At 42.9% G+C, this 22,635-nt stretch overlaps 1 protein-coding gene across 1 annotated transcript in view; it reads left to right on the forward strand.

The window, feature by feature from the left end:
• The window catches only part of LOC112073949 (protein THEM6), a 32,389-nt gene extending 12,869 nt beyond the window's left edge, over positions 1–19,520 (forward strand). Inside the window, 8 exon segments of the mRNA XM_070440336.1 lie at positions 10,974–11,198; position 11,343; positions 18,192–18,300; positions 18,303–18,358; positions 18,360–18,438; positions 18,441–18,463; positions 18,655–18,664; positions 18,667–19,520. Of these exon segments, the coding sequence (XP_070296437.1) occupies positions 10,978–11,198; position 11,343; positions 18,192–18,300; positions 18,303–18,358; positions 18,360–18,438; positions 18,441–18,463; positions 18,655–18,664; positions 18,667–18,779 (612 nt within the window). The 5' untranslated portion in view covers positions 10,974–10,977 and the 3' untranslated portion in view covers positions 18,780–19,520.
• Positions 19,521–22,635: the final 3,115 nt, after the last annotated feature.

Here is a 22,635-nt window from a genome sequence, read left to right on the forward strand (position 1 = left end):
GCTGAGCTGTAGGATGTCTGGGGAAGATCACTGATTGTATAGCAGAAGAGAATTACAAAGGAATAAAGTGTAGTAACTGTGGAGGAGAACATGACGGGACTCCTTGGAATGCCAAAATCAGGCAGTGGTATAACGGGAGCCAGTGGTTGACTTGGGCAGGAGTTCATCGGAGCTGAGTACCGGCACCTCAAATGTCCGATTGCTTGAGCTCCTGTTCCTCTTATAGATGTAGCTGCTGTGCCTCTTATAGAATAGATGTAGCTCCTGCACCTAAATATCAACTCTACCGGCACTGAAAATGATTACTGGAACTCTTTCAGTCCAGTCAAGCACGTGGAGGAGCTTAAACGGCAACATGCACCGAGGCCTGCGTGTCACCAGCAGGATCCAGACCGAGGCCTGCGTGTCACCAGCAGGATCCAGACCGAGGCCTGCGTGTCACCAGCAGGATCCAGACAGGCTTCAAGTGAAAAACGTGGCCTTTGCTGCTTTTATAGCAATGATCAAGTTGGAGGGAAAAAGGTCAGCTGAGTTGTTTCTGGGATTAAAAGACGACATGCATTACTGACTTGTGCAGTCCGACCCTCACAGGCCCCAGAGCCTGAACAGTGGATTTGAAGTTTAGAAGGACTAAAGGAGTGGGACTATATATATTTTAGTAAATTGTTTTGTGTAGATTAATGTTAATTTTCTCGTACCTGTAGTAGAATTTACTTTTCTTTAGTGTTTATTTTTTTCACCCCCGACCAGTTGGTGGCGATAATATACATTTTGCGTGTAGTTCGCCAGCAAACRCGAAGAAGACATTGTTTGGGGCAGGGTGACCGGTTCGAAAGTAAGCACACCGTATATTACCGTTCTCCTAGCAGCAGGATATTATGCTGACAGCACGATAGCGGATTTTTAAAATTCCTCTTCTAAATAAAAGTCCCTGTGGAAAAGAAGCTACATTTGAGAATATCGATATTTTTTTTTCAGTCCAGTGCAGTACAACGTTTTATCACAACATTGCAACCACCTCTGAAAAAGACAGTGGGAAATTTGAAGTATTTTGTTATTGTATTATTTATTTTAAGTTTACACAAATACTCATATGTTGAAAGCTATTGGGTAGGCTATATTTAAAGAAATACACTGTTATTAGAATTACTCAATAGAGTCTGCAAAACTTAAATGGGTCTCTTGTGCTGACAGAGTACTGGTGAGTCCACCCACTCCTTTCACTGCAACGCAGGAAGGTGGTTTAAGGGATACTTATTGGCTTGTAGACAGAACCTTTCCTCAGCTAAAGTGGTCTGGGAAATACTCAGTAGGATCTCTACTAAACAAATATGTATAGTTTTGAAGGGGGGCTGTGCTGCACTATGGTGGGAACCAGAAGCATACAGGAAGTCTGGTAAGACTGAAAGATGCAATGTAATTCATATGATTTTTTCACCTACATATCACTAGAACACAATTTGCCAAGTGACGACTGAAGGTGATTCCTCATGAAACTAAAACAGAACAGGACCGTGATTTGTATTTATTGTTATGAAAATACATTTATGAAATGTAGTTCTGTACACTTAGTTATTTTTGTTATTGTTGTTAGTCATTCTAACTATTGATAACTATGTACTTGAACTGTAAATTAACGTGTAAAAACAAAAAGCTGTGAAGTATTTGTTGTTAATCATATCAGTAATGTAGGTTCAATATATCAGATCACCGGTGAAGTGGAGCAGAGCATGCTGGGCGATCTCCAGCTCAGAGATCAGTGAGAGAAAGCTCCAGCCATCCTTGTGTTTTCACCAGTTAGACACGGCCAGTGGGCATCCTTTTGTTTTCACCAGRTAGACACGGCCAGTVGGCATCCTTGTGTTTTCACCAGSTAGACACGGCCAGTGGGCATCCTTGTGTTTTCACCAGTTAGACACGGCCAGTGGGCATCCTTGTGTTTTCACCAGTTAGACACGGCCAGTGGGCATCCTTGTGTTTTCACCAGTTAGACCTTTACCAGCACATAAAGTAAAACCTGACCTAAAGAATATACAGGCCACCAAGTCCTCCCGTACAGTGATTTGGATAGCCTATTGCACCATAATGCATTGAGTGCAGCTATAGAAGGGGCGTAGAACAAAGTGCTGCTGGTTATGTACGACACAGTCCCCCTCCAAAACTACACATAAGAGAAACCTTACTGATTATTCCCCACCCCATTTTAGCTGAGACAGGTAGAACACTTCTCTACAGCCCACTATTCTCAACATAACGGTGTCAACATTTCCATATTGGTATAAAAAAAGTTACTACAAAAAAAAAATATATATATATATACTAATTATATTTCATTGTCACAACACAAGTGGCCATAGATTAAAAAAATATATATTTTGAATTAGATATACAATGTTTTGAAATGCGGGCTTTTATTTTGTAACATTTCCGCATTACTATACAACCTGACGACATCGTGTGTGCTGCTGGTAGATTACTAGCTAGTCATTTACAGCTTCTTCCACTTCGCAGCACATCCAGATAAACGCTGTAAGTTTACCGGCTTTTCATTATGAAAATTAAAAACATTCTGGTACATGTTAACATCTGTCTAGAAATATATAATACAACTTCATGATAAGATAGGGGAACACAATCCCGACACCACATTTGAGCTAGCTAATTTAGCTAGCTACTGTACGTGTTAGCTACCACAGTTAGCCAGCAGATTACCTGAGGTAGCACGCTAACGTTGTTGGTCTGTACTTGAACGTTATTGAACAAGCTAACGCTAGTAAGCTAGTAATTCATTTACATTTGCTCAGTGTTTGATTTCAAGTTGAATTTCTAGTTCACGCTGCTGATGATTTACAGTGGTTGCCAAGGGAAAGACATGCTTCGCCAAATAATGTTATAAAAAACAAAACATATATAATAATTTCGGGAATCTCTGTTTCATAAATGTCCATCCATTCGAAAGACGAAACAACGCCCCTCTGTCTCAGTATGTGTAGTGTATCTATCTGATGCTGTCTGGTCAGAAAGAGTATGACATTGAAGACACCCGTAGCATTAAATGCAAGGGAAGCCAGTGAGCGTTTTGCCTCCCTTGATAAAAAAAAAACATATAAAATAATAGCCAATCAGCTTTGAGCAAAACTGAGTGAGCTCTGCTGTGAGTGGTCCCGGCACACCCCAAAAAATGTCAAGGGAAACCAGTTTAGATTTGGACCAATCACAAGCTAAAACTTGAATTGTTGCATCTTGTTGTTTTGTCCTCATGTGGCTGGCTGGATAGCTAGCTAAAAGCCCCTTCCTAAATTAACCATGGATGGAGATGGGGGCTGTGGTTCAAACTCATAAAAGACACACCCTCGCCTTATGCCCTTGGGGGAATCCCTGTCACCATCTTGGGGGAATCCCTGTCACCATCTTGGAGGGCGGTCCAAATGATTAGCCAAGCAAGGGGAGTTTGCAAAGTTAGGCCCCTCAGCCCTGGTTTTTAGTRGAGTTTGCGAGTGTACAATTATGTTCACTTTGCGGCCTGAAATTCACCATAATTCAATTCGTGACGATTGTACATCCGCTAAGAAAAGTCCGCCAAAAATGTAAGCGTTAATATGGAGTCAACATACTAGTGTAAGTAAAAATTTATTAAAATAAGTTCGAAATTGTGCTACTAATGCACATGACGGCACAAACACGTTTTGTAAAAGTTATGATTTTGTTTGGTTAGCTTTTGGAAATTGTAGAAATAAAACATTTTCCTTCAGAAGTTCCAGCTATTCGGGCTAATGTTATTTAGCTAATTCATTTGCTAGCTATCATACCGTTGGTGTAAATTAATAATGATATATTTAATGTAAGTAGACATGCACTCATAATTGACTGTAGCACATATAAAGCACCCATAAGCTACCATCCGGTGGCTGAAAACAATCATCGCGGGATGAACGAGTTCAATTCCGTGCAAGGCGGTGGTCCATTTTATAAATCATTCTTTCCTCTCTCGCCCCTTGCCCTGCAAGTGTATACTCATCAGACGTCACGATACGTCATTAGAAGTGTCCACTTCATTTGAGGGCTGAGGAGATAGGGTGTGTCTTAAGTGTTTGAGCTACAGCCAGGGATTTGTACTTGCAGTTTTACTTAATTCTCTGTACTGGCCAATGATGATAACAGTGATTCAGATCCAACCATTAATTCATACATTGTGCCCCTGGCCTGAGAGGAAGGAAGGTCAATATGTAGCTAGATGTAGTAGGCTAATGTTAACTAGCTGGCTAATTGTTTCCCATGAAAGAAAGTTAGGTTAGTGAGCAAGCATTTTAGACAGGTAGCTTAGGACAACAAAACTGAATGGTTGTACTGTATGACAGAGTCATAGACCGTTTAGTCAACATGAAAAGAGGAGGATGGCATTGGTGTTTCTCTACAAGTAGGGTCAACGTGTTTTTTGTTTTTTTCTACGCGCACACACAGACGCGCAAAAATCAATACCATGGACAGCCACATCATATTTAGCTTACTTTGATTGGACTAAATCATTTTTGGTATCTTTTAGTTGTCACTTTATTAGACTAAGCGGAGGTGATTAGATGTTGAAGTGGTGTGGGTTTGTCATGCAATAGAATCCAACTGATGCGTTCTGCCTACAACAAAATCTGTTGCATAGTTTGTTTTGGTGTGTTGCACTGAAAGTAGCTAATATTGCTTTGATTCGATCACAATTCCCACAGTAGAGGGGAKTGTTGATAGTGTTAACTAAGGGGGAAAACGAGAAAGTCGAGTGAAGTTCAATTTCGTGCTTCTCTGCGTGGGCTGATGCTTCTCTGTGCAGCAGTACCAGGGAGCTGCGCACCTGCGCACTCGCCACTTACATGCTGACCAGACCGGACACGTCGCGTGCGCCGCAAAATAAATTTAGAAATCCATGTTATTCAATTATTGCACCCACACTGCTCGCGCGCGCCAATGAGCGTCGGCGTTGCCAAGGGCTAAAATAGAACTCCTTTCTATTTCTGATGCAGATCGCGCTGCAAGTCCTGCCTCTCCCATCTCCTCATTGGTTTATAGAAGCAGGTACCCACGTGCCATCTCCTCATTGGTTATACCCACGGGGGTGATTGAAAGACGAACTGTTGCCGGTCGTCGTGGTAATCCTATGAAAGTTTAGATGCCGATCATCATATAAATTCAAAGATGAAAAAGCCTGGAAGGAGGAGAGATGACTAGAAACGATTSGGTTGGCCGTTTTATGTGTGGATTAATTGTCGGAGTAGAGGACCTTGTGCATTTCAGGTAAAATAACAACTCAATGTTTATATCCCAGAACAAATTAGCATGCAACAGCAAGCTAGCTAAATAGGACAAATTAGCTAGCAGGTGCAAGCTAACTAGCTAAATTGCAATACATGTTTAATGCTTTTCGACCTGTCCCAAAATCAATTAATTGTTTCAGAGTTTGTTTTGATATTTTAACCTGTGTGTCGTGATCGCGTTTGGTGTGGGGGGGACAAAATACATTTYTGCACGATGGCGCACGCGCGCAGCCGGTTTGGGTTCCGTGTTAGAGGGAAAATTCATCGCAACACGTTGTAATATGGCATTATCTTCTGGATTGGCRTCCCCGGTGATTTAACACAGGCTAATGTTGATTTAGCAAATGACCTAGCTAGCTAGCGAGTAGCCCTAATCTCAATAGACGTCATTACATTCTCTCTACTGTTGATTTATCAAATGACATGGAGTACCAGTACCTAGTCAATGATAGCWTGGCTCTATACATGGAGTACCAGTACCTAGTCAATGATAGCTTGGCTATATACACGGGTTACCAGTACCTAGTCAATGATAGCTTGGCTATATACATGGAGTACTAGTACCTAGTCAATGATAGCTTGGCTATATACACAGGCTGCACTCTATATGTAAATAATCCACTCTATACATGCCTACCCGTGAAAACATGTTCCCCTCTTTTCCCACTTTAATTTAAACCCCCCTGCAAAAACGTAGGTTTCATACATTGTAACATACAGTGCCTTCAGAAAGTATTCAGACCTCTTGACTTTTTTCTCATTTTGTTATGATACAGCCTTATTTTAAAATGGATTAAAAACAAACAAATCCTCAGCAATCTACACACAATACCACATAATGACAAAGTGAAAACAGGTTTTCAGAAGTGTTTGCAAATGTATTAAAAACAAATAACAGATAGCTTGTTTACGTAAGTATTCATACCCTTTGCTATGAAACTCGAAATTGAGCTCAGGTGCTTCCTGTTTCATGGATCATCCTTGAGATGTTTCTACAACTTGATTGCAGTCCACCCGTGGTAAATTCAATTGATTGGACATGATTTGGAAAGGCACACACCTGTCTATATAAGGTCCCACAYTTGACAGTGCATGTCAGAGCCAAAACCAAGCCATGAGGTKAAATGAATTGTCTGCTGAGCTCCGAGACAGGATTATGTCAAGGCACAGATCTGGGGAAGGGTACCAAAACGTTTCTGCAGCAWTGAKGGTCCCCAAGAACACAGTGGCCTCCATCATTCTTAAATGGAATACGTTTGGAACCACTAAGACTCTTCCMAGAGCTGGCTGAACCGACCAAACTGAGCAATCGGGGTAGAAGGGCCTTGACCAAGTTAACCAAGAACCCGATGGTTACTCTGACAGAGCTCTAGAGTTCCTTTGTGGAGATGGGAGAACCTTCCAGAAGGACAACCATCTCTGCAGCACTCCACCAATCAGGCCTTTATTGTAGAGTGGCCAGACAGAAACCACTCCTCAGTAAAAGGCACATGACAGCCCGCTTGGAGTTTGCCAAAAGGCACCTAAAGACTCAGACCATGAGAAACAAGATTCTCTGGTCTGATGAAACCAAGATTGAACTCTTTGGCCTGAATGCCAAGCGTCATGCCTGGAGGAAACCTGGCACCATCCCTACGGTGAAGCATGGTGGTGGTGGCAGCATCATGCTGTGGAGATGTTTTTCAGCGGCAGGGACTGGGAGACTAGTCAGGATCGAGACAGAGATGAACTGAGCAAAGTACAGAAAGATCCTTGATGAAAACCTGCTCCAGAGTGCTCAGTACCTCAGACTAGGGCGAAGGTTCACCTTCCAACAGGACATCGACTCTAAGCACACAGACAAGACAACGCAGGAGTGGCTTCAGTACAAGTCTCTGAATGTCCTTCAGTGGTCCAGCCAGAGCCCGGACTTGAACCTGATCAAACATCTCTGGAGAGACCTGAATATAGCTGTGCAGCGACGCTCCCCATCCAACCTGACAGAGCTTGAGAGGATCTGCAGAGAAGAATTGGAGAAACTCCCCAAATACAGYTGTGCCAAGCTTGTAGCATCATAACCAAAAAGACTCAATGCTGTAATCGCTGCCAAAGGTGCTTCAACAAAGTACTGAGTAAAGGGTCTGAATACTTATGTAGATGTGATATTTCAGTGTTTTATTTTTAATAAATTAGCCAATATGTCTAAACCTGTTTTAGCTTTAACATTATGGGATATTGTTTGTAGATTGAGGGGGAGAAAACAAATCGATTTTAGAATAAGGCTGTAACGTAACAATGTGGGGAAAATCGGGATACTTTCCAATTGCACTGTTTCAACAGTACAAATACAACATTTCATGTATTGTTCAACAGTCAAATACAACATTTTACTGTATTTGTTCAACAGTGCAAATACAACATTTTACTGTATTTGTTCAACAGTGCAAATACACATTTTTTTACTGTATTTGTTCAACAGTGCAAATACAACATTTTACTGTATTTGTTCAACAGTGCAAATACAACATTTTACTGTATTTGTTCAACAGTGCAAATACAACATTTACTGTATTTGTTCAACAGTGCAAATACAACATTTTACTGATTATGTTCAACAGTGCAAATACAACATTTTATGTATTTGTTCAACAGTGCAAATACAACATTTCACTGTATTTGTTCAACAGTGCAAATACAACATTTTACTGTATTTGTTCAACAGTGCAAATACAACATTTTACTGTATTTGTTCAACAGTGCAAATACAACATTTCACTGTATTTGTTCAACAGTGCAAATACAACATTTCACTGTATTTGTTCAACAGTGCAAATACAACATTTTACTGTATTTGTTCACACAGTGCAAATACAACATGTCACTGTATTTGTTCAACAGTGCTAAATAAAAAAATTCACGACTCTACCTGCAAATTTGGTGATATAAAGACGGCCTCACTTCTACATGTGACCAAATGTACAGTTTAAGCTCTTAAATTATTAATTTGCCACGACCGGCTCCTGCAGCTCCTCACCAGTCATCTCAAATCTCTCTCCATTTAGGTCATGGAGGCAAGCATTTGTTGAATTAGTTGCCATGACACCCATACCTACGGAAGCCAACGAGGATCAAATTAAGAAATTCGTTTTCCTGCTGGTAGACAGAGATCCTTAGCGGAATGAGAAATATATTTCTCAGATGGCGGATTTGGAATCATACGCAGATATTGTGATGCGATTCAAGATAAATACATGCTGACACATTAAACCAAATAAGATTACCTGGTATGGAGATGCTGCCACCCCTCAGTATTGATCTGGTATGAGAAGCTGTCACCCTCAGTATCGATCTGGTATGAAGATGCTGTCACCCTCAGTATTGACCTGGTATGAGAAGCTGTCACCCTCAGTATTGATCTGGTATGAGAAGCTGTCACCCTCAGTATCGATCTGGTATGATCCACTATATATACAGCAGTATGAGGACACCCCTTCATACACTATATATACAGCAGTATGAGGACACCCCTTCATAGACTATATATACAGCAGTATGAGGACACCCCTTCAACTTAGTGGGTTCGGCCATTTCAGCTACAATCAGATCAGCTAAAATCAAGCACACCACCATGCAATCTCCTGGGACAAACATTGGCAGTAGAATGGCCCGTACTGAAGAGCTCAGTGACTTTCAACATGGCACCGTCATAGGATACCACCTTTGCAACAAGTCAGTTTGTCAAATTTATGCCCTGCTAGAGCTGCCCCCGGGTCAACTGAGATTGTGAAGTGGAAATGTCTTGGAGTAACAATGGCTCAGCRGCAAAGTGGTAGGCCACACAAGCTCACAGAACGGAACTTCTTGGGAATCTTACGGCCCATGCCAAATCTTTACAGACTCCTGAGGCTAGCTCCTTAGCGATGTGGACACCAAGGAACTGGAAGCTCTCGACCCGCTCCACTACATCCCCGTCGATGTGAATGGGGGCGTGTTCGGCCTTCCGTTTCCTGTAGTCTACGATAAGCTCCTTTTGACTTGCTGACGTTGAGGGAAATGGTGTTTTCCTGGCACCACACTGCCAGGTCTCTGACCATCTCCCTATAGGCTGTCTCGTCTTCATTGGTGATCAGGCCTACCACTGTTGATGGTGTTGGAGTCGTGAGTGACCTCGTGAGATATGGCGCAGAAAACGTGCCACAATCCAGGGATGGGAGATGGTAGTGTACTCCTAATTATCTTAAAAGAAAAACTCKATTTGTTTAGTTAGGATAATTAGGAGTACACTACCATCCCTGGATTGAGGTACGTTTTCCCTGCTATATCTCGCGCCACGCCGTTTCTGATCGTGATGTAATGAACGTCTCGTCGGATTCTGGCTAGCTATCTACTTTTACAGGGTAGTGTGTCTGGAAGCTCTTCAACCATCTAGCTGCATTCAGAAGGAAATGCAGAAACAATCGTACTAAGAAATATATTGTTCATTTCATGAAGTGCCATTATAACAAGACCAGTGAAACCAGAGGCCTTGTCTTTCCTGCCCTAAAGTGAAACCTGACATGTGAGATAGAGATACTCCAGAACTGGTCTAGTGTAACACCTGTCTGTCTCTCCCCTCTCTCTCTCCTTCTATTTCACTATTTAAAATCTAACATCACTAAAGTTCATATTTAGTTTAGAGCGATCAACACAATGTTTCGCATATTTGGAGTTTCCGTACAATTTCCAGTGTTCTGTTTCTGACACTTAAGGTGCCGATGGTCACTAGAATTTTATCGTTGTTTCACCCCAATGCTCAATGTTTACAGAACATTTGGTACTGTCTGATTAGGATATATAGGGCCTGGCTGGTGTTTACAGAACATTTGGTACTGTCTGATTAGGATATAGAGGGCCTGGCTGGTGTTTACAGAACATTTGGTACTGTCTGATTAGGATATAGAGGGCCTGGCTGGTGTTTACAAACATTTGGTACTGTCTGATTAGGATATAGAGGGCCTGGCTGGTGTTTACAGAACATTTGGTACTGTCTGATTAGGATATAGAGGCCTGGGTGGTGTTTACAGAACATTTGGTACTGTCTGATTAGGATATAGAGGGCTTGGCTGGTGTTTACAGAACATTTGGTACTGTCTGATTAGGATATAGAGGGCCTGGCTGGTGTTTACAGAACATTTGGTACTGTCTGATTAGGATATAGAGGGCCTGGCTGGTTTTACAGAAACATTTGGTACTGTCTGATTAGGATATAGAGCCTGGCTGGTGTTTACAGAACATTTGGTACTGTCTGATTAGGATATATAGGGCCTGGCTGGTGTTTACAGAACATTTGGTACTGTCTGATTAGGATATATGGGCCTGGCTGGTGTTTACAGAACATTTGGTACTGTCTGATTAGGATATATAGGGCCTGGCTGGTGTTTACAGAACATTTGGTACTGTCTGATTAGGATATAGAGGGCCTGGCTGGTGTTTACAGAACATTCTGTACTGTCTGATTAGGATATAAGGGCCTGTCTCAAAAAAGCCAGTTAGTGTATTTTCTCTGTTTCCGTGCTGGTGGTGTCTCCCTGTTGCAACTTGTCATAAACCAGCTAGATTTTTTTGTTGACTTTATCTGTGACTTCTCTTCTGTTCACCCTGGAAATTCAAACCCTTTGTCGCTCTCCTCGATCCCTCTCTCTCTCTCTCCTCCAGAGAGATGTTGCTGTGTGCTCTCGGGGGCCTGCTGCTGCTCTTCTCCTGTCTGGATGTGTGGTACTTCCTGCGGGGTGTGGTGGTGGTGGTGCAGGCCTGGTTCCAACCCCCGGTCTGGGACGTCCTGGCAGAGCAGAGTGTTGCTGGGAGGGTCCTACCTCATGACCTGGACTATATGGGTCACATGAATAACGCCAGATACCTGCGGGAGTGTGACTTCGCCAGGTTAGACGAACACACTCACATAGGCCTGTTTTACTGTGATACTTTACTTTAAAAACATATATTTAAGTGTTTTGTATGTTTTATAGAGAGAGCGGTGAAAGGCACATTACCAGTCGACAGTTTGGACACACCTACTCATTCAAGGGTTTTTCTATATTTTTACTATTTTCTACATTGTAGAATAATATTGAAGACATCAAAACTATGAAATAACACATATGGAATCATGTAGTAACAAAAAAAAGTGTTAAACAAATTAAAATATGTTTTATTCTTCAAAGTAGCCACCCTTTGCCTTGATGACAGCTTTACACACTCTTGGCATTCTCTCAACCAGCGTCATAAGGAATGCTTTTCCAAACAGTCTTGAAGGAGTTCCCACATATGCTGAGCACTTGTTGGCTGCTTTTCCTTCACTCTGTGGTCCAGCTCATCCAAAACCATCTCAACTGGGTTGAGGTCTGGTGATTGTGGAGGCTGGGTCATCTGATGCAGCACTCACTCCTTTTTGCTCAAATAGCCCTTAAACAGCCTGGAGGTGTGTTGGATCATTGTCCTGTTGAAAAACAAATGATTGTCCCACTAAACCCAAACCAGATGGGATGGCGTATTGCTGCAGAATGCTGTAGTAGCCATGCTGATTTAGTGTGCCTTGAATCCCAAATAAATCACTGACTGTGTCACCAGCAAAGCACCATCACACCTCCTCCTCCATGCTTCACGGTGAGAACCACACATGCGTAGATCATCCGTTCACCTACTCTGCGTCTCACAAAGACACGGCGGTTGGAACCAGAAATCTCAAATTTGGACTCATCAGACCAAAGGACAGATTTCCACCGATCTAATGTCCATTGCCCGTGTTTCTTGGCCCAAGCAAGTCTCTTCTTCTTATTGGTGTCCTTTAGTATCTGGACCCTCTCTTTCTAAAATTATCCGCCGCCATTGTTGCAACCCCATATAACTAGCCTATTCGACCCCTTTTGTATCAGCCGAGATTTCTAAAGATTGGAAAGCTGCCATGGTCATCCCCCTCTTCAAAGGGGGAGACACTTTAGACCCACTGTTACAGACCTATATCRATCCTGCCCTGCCTTTCTAAAGTCTTCGAAAGCTAAGTCAACAAACAGATCACTGACCATTTCGAATCCCACCGTACCTTCTCCGCTGTGCAATCCGGTTTCCGAGCTGGTCACAGGTGCACCTCAGTTTTGCTCAACTTACTAAACGATATCATAACCGCCATCGATAAAAGACAGTACTGTGCAGCCGGCTTCATCGACCTGGCCAAGGCTTTCAACTCTGTCAATCGCCGCTTTCTTATCGGCAGACTCAACAGCCTTGGTTTCTCAAATGACTGCCTCGCCTGGTTCACCAACTACTTCTCAGACAGAGTTCAGTGTGTCAAATCGGAGGGCCTGTTGTCCGGACCTCTGGCAGTCTCTATGGGGGTGCCACAGGGTTCAATTCTCAGGCCGACTCTTTTCTCTGTATATATCAATGATGTCGCTCTTGCTGCTGGTGATTCTCTGATCCACCTCTACGCAGACGACACCATTCTGTATACATCTGGACTTCTTTGGACACTGTGTTAACAAACCTCCAAACAAGCTTCAATGCCATACAACACTCCTTCCGTGGCCTACAACTGCTCTTAACTGCAAGTAAAACTAAGTGCATGCTCTTCAACCGACCGCTACCAGCACCCTCCCACCCGTCCAGCATCACTACTCTGGACGGTTCTGACTTAGAATATGTGGATAACCACAAATACCTAGGTTTCTGGCTAGACTGTAAACTCTCCTTCCAGAATCACATTAAGCATCTCCAATCCAAAATTAAATCTAGAATTGGCTTCCTATTTCGCAACAATGCCTCTTTCACTCATGCTGCCAAACATACCCGTGTAAAACGGACTATCCCACCGATCCTCGACTTCGGCAATGTCATTTACAAAATGGCCTCCAACACTCTACTCAGCAAACTGGATGCAGTCTATCACAGTGACATCCTTTTTGTCACCAAAGCCCCTTATACCACCCACCACTCTGTATGCTCTCGTCGGCTGGCCCTTGCTACATATTCGTCGCCAGACCCACTGGCTCCAGGTCATCTATAAGTCTTTGCTAGGTAAAGCTCCGCCTTATCTCAGCTCACTGGTCATCCCTAAAGCCAACACCTCCTTTGGCCGCCTTTCCTTCCAGTTCTTTGCTGCCAATGACTGGAACGAATTGCAAAAATCGCTGAAGTTGAAGACTTATATTTCCTTCACTAACTTTAAACATCAGCTATCTGAGCAGCTTATCTATCGCTGCAGCTGTACACAGCCCATCTGTAAATAGCCCATCCAATCTACCTACCTCATCCCCATATTGTTTTTATTTATTTTGCTGCTCTTTTGCACCCCAGTATTTCTACTTGGACATCATCTGCACATCTATCATTCCGGTGTTCATTTGCTAAATTGTAATTACTTTGTTACTATTGGRCTATTTATTGCCTTTCCTCCTTACTCCATTTGCACATGCTGTATATAGATTTTTCTACAATGTTATTGACTGTATGTTTGTTTATTCCGTGTAACTCTGTGTTGTTGTTTTTGTCGCACTGCTTTGCTTTATCTTGGCCAGGTCGCAAGTTGTAAATGAGAACTTGTTCTCAACTGGCCTACCTGGTAAATAAATGTGAAATAAATAAACATGAATAGTAGTGGTTTCTTTGTAGTAATTTGACCATGAAGGCCTGATTCACACAGTCTCCTCTGAACAGTTGATGTTGAGAGATGTCTGTTTCTTGAACTCTGTGAAGCATTTATTTGGTCTGAAATCTGAAGTGCAGTTAACTGTAATGAACTTATCCTCTGCAGCAGAGGTAACTCTGGGTCTTCCTTTCCTGTGGTGGTCCTCATGAAAGCCAGTTTCATCATAGCGCTTCGTGGTTTTTGTGACGGCACTTGAAGAAACTTAAAAAGTTCTTGAAATGTTCCAATTGACTGACCTTCATGTCTTAAAAGTAATGATGGACTGTCGTGTCTCTTTGCTTATTTGAGCTGTTCTTGCCATAATATGAACTTGGTATTTTACCAGAGAGGGCTATCTTCTGTATAACACCACCAACCTTGTCACAACACATCTGATTGGCTCAAACACATTAAGAAGGAAAGAAATTCCACAAATTAACTTTTAACAAGGCACACCTGTTAATTGAAATGCATTCCAGGTGACTACCTCGTGATGCTGGTTGAGAGAATGCCAAAAGTGTTTAAAGCTGTCATCAAGGCAAAGGGTGGCTACTTGGAAGAATAACATATATTTTAATTTGTTTTACACTTTTTTGGTTACTACATGATTCCATATGTGTTATTTCATAGTTTTGATGTCTTCACTATTATTCTACAATGTAGAAAATATTAACAATAAAGAAAAACCCTTGAATGAGTAGATGTGTCCAAACTTTTGACTGGTACTGTATATATACAGAACGTATTCAGACCCCTTGACTTTTTTTCACATTTTGTTACGTTACAGCCTTATTCTATAATGGATTCAAMTAATTGTTTTCCTCATCAATTTACACACAATACCCCATAATGACAAAGTTAAAACAGGTTTATAGACATTTTTGCAGGATTGACTATACAGTGCATTCGGAAAGTGTTTTGACCCCTTGACTTAAAAAAAAAATAAGTACGTTACAGCCTTATTCTAAAATTGATTAAATTGTTATTTTCCCTCATCAATCTACACACAATAGCCCATAATGGCAAAGCAAAAACAGGTTTTTAGACATTTTTGCAAATGTATAATWWAAAAAAAACGGAAATATCACATTTACATAAGTATTCAGTACTTTGTTGAAGCACCTTTGGCAGCGATTACAGCCTCAAGTCTTACTGGGTATGACGCTACAAGCTTGGCACACCTGTATTTGGGGAGTTTCTCCAATTCTTCTCTGCAGATCCTCTCAAGCTCTGTCAGGTTGAATGGGGAGCGTCGCTGCACAGCTATTTTCAGGTCTCTCCAGAGATGTTCGATCGGGTTCAAGTTCGGGCTCTGGCTGGGCCACTCAAGGACATTCAGAGACTTGTCCCAAAGCCACTGCTGCGTTGTCTTGTCTGTGTGCTTAGGGTTGTTGTCCTGTTGGAAGGTGAACCTTCACCCCAGTCTGAGGTCCTGAGCGCTCTAGGGCAGGTTTTCATCAAGGAGATCTCTGTACTTTACTCCGTTCATCTTTCCCTCGATCCTGACTAGTTTCCCAGTCCCTGCCGCTGAAAAACATCCCCACAGCATGATGCTGCCACCACCATGCTTCACTGTAGGGATGGTGCTAGGTGTCTTCCAGACGTGACGCTTGGCATTCAGGCCAAAGCGTTAAGTCTTGGTTTCATCAGACCAGAGAATCTTGTTTCTCAAGGTCTGAGAGTCCTTTATGTCACTCTTGGTAAACTCCAAGCGGGCCGTCATGTGCTTTTTACTGAGGAGTGGCTTCCGTCTGGCCACTTTACCATAAAGGCCTGATTGGTGAAGTGCTGCAGAGATGGTTGTTCTTCTGGAAGYTTCTCCCATCTCCACAGAGGAACTCTGGAGCTCAGTTTGGCTGGTCCGCCAGCTCTAGGAAGAGTCTTGGTGGTTCCAAACTTCTTCCATTTAAGAATGATGGAGGCCACTGTGTTCTTAGACCTTCAATGCTGCAGAAATGTTTTGATACCCTTCCCCAGATCTGTGTCTCGACTCAATCATGTCTCGGAGCTCTACGGACAATTCCTTCAACCTCATGGCTTGGTTTTTTATTCTGACATGTACTGTCAACTGTGGGACCTTATATAGACAGGTTTGTGCCTTTCCAAATCATGTCCAATCAATTGAATTTACCACAGATGGACTCCAATCAAGTTGTAGAAACATCTCAAGGATGATCAATGGAAACAGGATGCACCTGAGCTCAATTTAGAGTCTCAAAGCAAAGGGTCTGAATACTTATGTAAATAAGATATTTCTGTGTTTTTATTTTTAATAAAATATATATCTTTCCTTGGTGTTTACAGTTAATATTGGTGAGTTAGGATGCGGATATTTGGTATTTTAAGGTATTTTAGATATTTCTGGATTGAATGGGATCCTATGGGCAAACGGCATGACACACTATATCTATACGTTTCAAAATAGGTGAGATACGGACCAAAAACTGCCTTAGGATATTATTAACAACAGTTTAGGTAAGATTGAAAATGAGGGATATCCTCCTTTCAGTGGTAACACTGCTCTTTGCTGAAACACAAACTGACAATTGTGACTTAAAGTAAAATAACTGTTTATTACATGCCATATTTTTTGACAAACCCTACTTAATCAAATAACTGTAGTTTTATATAAAGAAATCTATCCAGTATGTTTTAAGACGTGGTCTTAGTAAATACATAAAGTTACTAGCACTGCATACCGATTGACTATACATTAGAATTAGCTTATTTTCATTACTGAAATCAATGGTCTCATTACCGAAACGGACCTAAAAAGGACGTGGTAATGCAAAATGTGTGTTTCTTTTAATGAGGCTCATTCAGTCAAAATAAAAGGAGACCTGCCAATAGGAAATCAGTAAACAGTTGACCACATCACTGAAGCCCATTCATGCCTCCATGTTGGTAAGGTAATAGTTCTCTGGCTTTTTCCCCATTCATGCCTCCATGTTGGTAAGGTAATAGTTCTCTGGCTTTTTCCCATTCATAGCCTCCATTTGGTAAGGTAATAGTTCTTCTGGCTTTTTCCATTCATGCCTCATGTTGGTAAGGTAATAGTTCTCTGGCTTTTTCCCAATTTAGCTTTTTTTACCATTTCGGTAATGAGATGGCCAAGTGAGTTAAAGGGGGTGTTTTGAGAATAAGCTCCTCATTCGGAAAGGTTAACTTGACCTGAGGGACTACTCTAGACCAGGTTTCCCAGAGTGACCCTGGCAGGTGAGTCCTGAGAATACATCTAGAATCACACACTTTCTTCTTTGGGTTCATGGAGGACGGTCAATGTCTCATTGATTCACGGAGGACGGCAATGTCTCATTTGGGTACGGGAGGACGGTCGATGTCTCATTTGGGTCACGGGAGGACGGTCAATGTCTCATTTGGTCAGGAGGACGGTCGATGTCTCATTTGGGTCACGGGAGGACGGTCAATGTCTCATTTGGGTCACGGGAGGACGGTCGATGTCTCATTTGGGTCACGGGAGGACGGTCATGTCTCATTTGGGTCACGGGAGGACGGTCAATGTCTCATTTGTCACGGAGACGGTCAATGTCTCGGGTCTGGAGCTGAAATAGTTTAAGATCCCCTGCTGTAGATGATGCATCCTGGGTGGGTAAAATAAACGTATTTTAATGTCAACTTATCCTAGTATACCATTTTTATGATTTATGGACAAACTAAAGCAACATATTTTGTGTTGTATTCAAGTAAGTAGGTTTTTTGTAAAGTCAAATTGTATAAAATAGCTCCTTTTGAATCCGGATACATTTCGGGAAATGAGAATTTGGTGAAAAATTTAAAAACAAAAATTAACTGGAAAATGTATTTAAATGACACTTCCCCTACACCTAGACATCTTAGTTCTCAGAATCTTAGTTCTCAGAATGACAGTTGATTTTTGCAGATGCATCATGGTTTTGTAACTCAATTTGCTACAGACATTTTAAAACTGGTTTGGGTGAGAATCACTCAGATGACTAAGGCCAGGTCAGCGGAGTCAATCACCACCTTCCGGAGACACCTGAAACCCACCTCTTTAAGGAATACCTAGGATAGGATAAAGTAATCCTTCTAACCCCCCCCCCCCCCCCCTTAAAAGAGTTAGATGCACTATTGTAAAGTGGTTGTTCCACTGGATATCATAAGGTGAATGCACCAATTTGTAAGTCGCTCTGGATAAGAGCGTCTGCTAAATGACTTAAATGTAAATGTAAGGCATCAGGTAATGTCTGTACTGGTTCCCTATCCTCCTCCAGTTCCACTATTACATGCGAAACGGGATCTTTAAGGCCCTACGGACCCTGAAGGCCACCATGGTGGTGGGGGCTCACTATTGCTACCGACGCTCGCTGGCCTTCGGGGAAGCATTGACTTGCGCACTCGCATCGTGGCATGGGACGACAAGTTCTTCGTGGAGCAGCGGTTTTGTCTCCCAGGGCGACGGGTTCATCTCCGCGGTGATGCTATGCAGACAGAACGTTCTCCGTAGCAACCCTGAGAGCATCCACAGCTGCTCTGCAAGAGGAAGGTAGAGAAGGAATGGATGAGAGGAGGAAGGAGGGTGTGGAGAGGAGGGGGGGCATGAGAGGAAGGGAAGAGATGAGATTAATAGAGGAGAGGAGGGATGAGGAGGGAGTGGAACAGAGGGGGGAGGGATGAGAGGGAGTGGAGAGGGGGCTTTGATGCATGGGATATCATCAGTCTTCTTCTGTGTGTCAGGTGGAGTGTCCCGATACCCTGAGGATCTGCAACATTGGATCAGCTTCATCTCCCAGCAGCCAGGCCCTGAGAGCCAGAGTGGACTAGAGGACAAAGCTGGAGCACAGGAAGACAAAGACAAGTGATTCACACATTCCTTGAGTAGCTCTAACGTCACACATCGTTGTAGCCCGGCTCCAAGCACACCTGATTCAACTCATCTGCTTATCATTCAGCTGTTGATGAGTTGAATCAGGTGGGGCCTAGATGACATGACTGACGGCTCCTCAGAATACAGGAACTAAACTGACATGACTGACAGCTCCTCAGAATACAGGAACTAAACTGACATGACTGACGGCTCCCTCTGAATACAGGACTAAACTGACATGACTGACAGCTCCTGCGAATACAGGAACTAAACTGACATGACTGACGGCTCCCTCAGAATACAGGAACTAAACTGACATGACTGACAGCTCCCTCAGAATACAGGAACAAACTGACATGACTGACGGCTCCCTCTGATAACAGGAACTAAACTTACATGACTGACAGCTCCCTGCGAATACAGGAACTAAACTGACATGACTGACGGCTCCCTCAGAATACAGGAACTAAACTGACATGACTGACAGCTCCCTCAGAATACAGGAACTAAACTGACATGACTAACAGCTCCCTCAAATACAGGAACTAAACTGACATGACTGACGGCTCCCTCTGAATACAGGAACTAAACTTACATGACTGACAGCTCCCTGCGAATACAGGAACTAAACTGACATGACTGACGGCTCCCTCAGAATACAGGAACTAAACTGACATGACTGACGCTCCCTCAGAATACAGGAACTAAACTGACATGACTGACGGCTCCCTCTGAATACAGGAACTAAAACTGACATGACTGACAGCTCCCTCTGAATACAGGAACTAAACTGACATGACTGACGCTCCCTCTGAATACAGGAACTAAACTGACATGACTGACGCTCCTCTGAATACAGGAACTAAACTGACATGACTGACAGCTCCCTCAGAATACAGGAACTAAACTGACATGACTGACAGCTCCCTGCGAATACAGGAACAAAAACTGACATGACTGACGGCTCCCTCAGAATACAGGAACTAAACTGACATGACTGACAGCTCCCTCAGAATACAGGAACTAAACTGACATGACTGACGCTCCCTGCAAAATAACAGGAACTAAACTGACATGAACTGACGGCTCCCTCAGAATACAGGAACTAAACTGACATGACTGACAGCTCCCTGCGAATACAGGAACTAAACTGACATGACTGACAGCTCCCTCAGAATACAGGAACTAAACTGACATGACTGACGGCTCCCTCAGAATACAGACTAAAACTACATGACTGACGGCTCCTCAGAAACAGGAACTAAACTGACAGACTGACGGCTCCTCAGAATACAGGACTAAAACGGACATGACTGACGGCTCTCCCTCAGAATACAGGAACTAAACTGACATGACTGACGCTCCCTCAGAATACAGGACAAACTGACATGACTGACGCTCCTCAGAATACAGGAACTAAACTGACATGACTGACAGCTCCCTCAGAATACAGGAACATAACTGACATGACTGACAGCTCCCTGCGAATACAGGAACTAAACTGACATGACTGACAGCTCCCTCTGAATACAGAACTAAACTGACATGACTGACAGCTCCCTCAGAATACAGGAACTTAAACTGACATGACTGACAGCTCCCTCAGAAACAGGAACTAAACTGACATGACTGACAGCTCCCTCTGAATACAGGACTAAACTGACATGACTGACAGCTCCCTCAGAAATAAGAACTAAACTGACATGACTGACAGCTCCTCAGAATACAGGAACTAAACTGACATGACTGACAGCTCCCTCAGAATACAGGAACTAACTGACATGACTGACAGCTCCCTCGTGAATACAGGAACTAAACTGACCATGACTGACTGCTCCTCAGAATACAGGAACTAAACTGACATGACTGAAGCTCCTCAGAATACAGGAACTAAATGACAATGACTGACGCTCCCTCGAATACAGGAACTAAACTGACATGACTGACAGCTCCCTCTGAATACAGGAACTAACTGACATGACTGACGGTTCCCTCCGAATACAGGAACTAAACTGACATGACTGACGGCTCCCTCAGAATACAGGAACTAACTACATGAGGACGGCTCCCTCAAAATCAGGAACTAAACGACATGAACTGACGGGCTCCTCTGAATAAGGAACTAAACTGACATGACTGACGGCTCCCTCCGAGATACAGGAACTAAACTGACATGACTGACGGCTCCTCAGAAAAGGAACTAAACTGACATGACTGACGCTCCCTCAATACAGGAACTAAACTGACATGACTGACGCTCCCTGGAATACAGGAACTAACTGACATACTGACAGCTCCTCAGAATACAGGAACTAAACTGACATGACTGACAGCTCCCTAATAGAACTAAAATGACATAGACGCTCCCTCAGAAGCAAACTAAACTGACATGACTGACAGCTCCCTCAGAATACAGGAACTAAACTGACATGACTGACAGCTCCCTGCGAATACAGGAACTAAAACTGACATGACTGGACAGCTCCCTGCGAATACAGGAACTAAACTGACATGACTGACGGCTCCCTCAGAATACAGGAACTAAACTGACATGACTGACGGCTCCCTCAAAATGCAGGAACTAAACTGACATGACTGACAGCTCCCTCTGAATACAGGAATACTAAACTGACATGACTGACAGCTCCCTCTGAATACAGGAACTAAACTGACATGACTGACGGCTCCCTCTGAATACAGGAACTAAACTGACATGACTGACGGCTCCTGCGAATAACTGAATGGTGACGCCCGCATAAGGAACTAAACTGACATGACTGACAGCTCCCTCAGAATACAGGAACTAAACTGACATGACTGACGGCTCCCTCAGAATACAGGAACTTGATTTTAAAATACAAAACTGATCCCAGATCAGAACGACTACGGGCCAAGTGTCTTTAACCTTTTACTGCAGTGGGCTAAATCAGGGTCACACAGAGGGATTCTGGGTAGTCTTAAACAAATCTACTTTGAAACAAAAGTATCCATCTGACACACATGGTTCTGGGCCTAAAGAAAGAAGACACCTGTACCATGTCAGATATGGAGTTGAAATGTATCAAATGTTTAGTTTGCATCCCAATATTACACTTTATATACATCACAGAAGACTGAAATATAACAGAACCGCTTGACATAGAAACACCAGATTTTCTGCATAAAAAACCCAGAATGTTTCTTAATTATGAAAATCCCATTCCACCCATGAGGCCACTAGAGATGCACTTTGGTCATTCGCCTGCAGGATAGAGGACCGTCGTGTTGTTAAGGGATTCATCCTAACCTGAGATGCAAAACCTTTTTCCACTGACATGAAACTCTTACCAAAATAGTTTTAGTTATGTGTGCATGTATCTCAAGATAGTCTCTTTCAATTATTCATTTCGACATCTGTGGGATTCACCAGAATTTCCTAAGTAGCTCGAGGGACCAATCGTAAACGTCTGTCGGAGACTGACAGGTCGAGTGGCGAATGAAGGAGCCCCTCCCTTCTCTGATCATTCTCACCTCTCTTCCACACAGAGGAGTTCTACTTAGCTCTCCTCTGCACCACTTGGTCTGTTTTCCTATTCACAGGTTTGACGGTGAGGTTACGCAGGTTATAGGTCTTCTGTGTTGGGTGACCTCGGTGACCTTGAGCAAGGCACTTAACCCTAATTGCTCCTGTAAGTCGAGGGTTGCTATTGAGACTAAATTACTCAAATGCAAAATTAAAGTTTTCGCTTCMAAGGTAACTAAGGAGACATGGCTAGCTTAGCTGCAAGGCCAGCTCTCCTACTGACTAGCTCTTCTACCTGGAAGGGTAGAATTACTAGTTCGCTCTCTAGTTCAGTTCAACCCACTACCGA

The sequence above is a fragment of the Salvelinus sp. IW2-2015 genome, unplaced genomic scaffold (assembly GCF_002910315.2).
Source record: "Salvelinus sp. IW2-2015 unplaced genomic scaffold, ASM291031v2 Un_scaffold2432, whole genome shotgun sequence".
In the NCBI taxonomy this organism is placed as follows: domain Eukaryota; kingdom Metazoa; phylum Chordata; class Actinopteri; order Salmoniformes; family Salmonidae; genus Salvelinus; species Salvelinus sp. IW2-2015.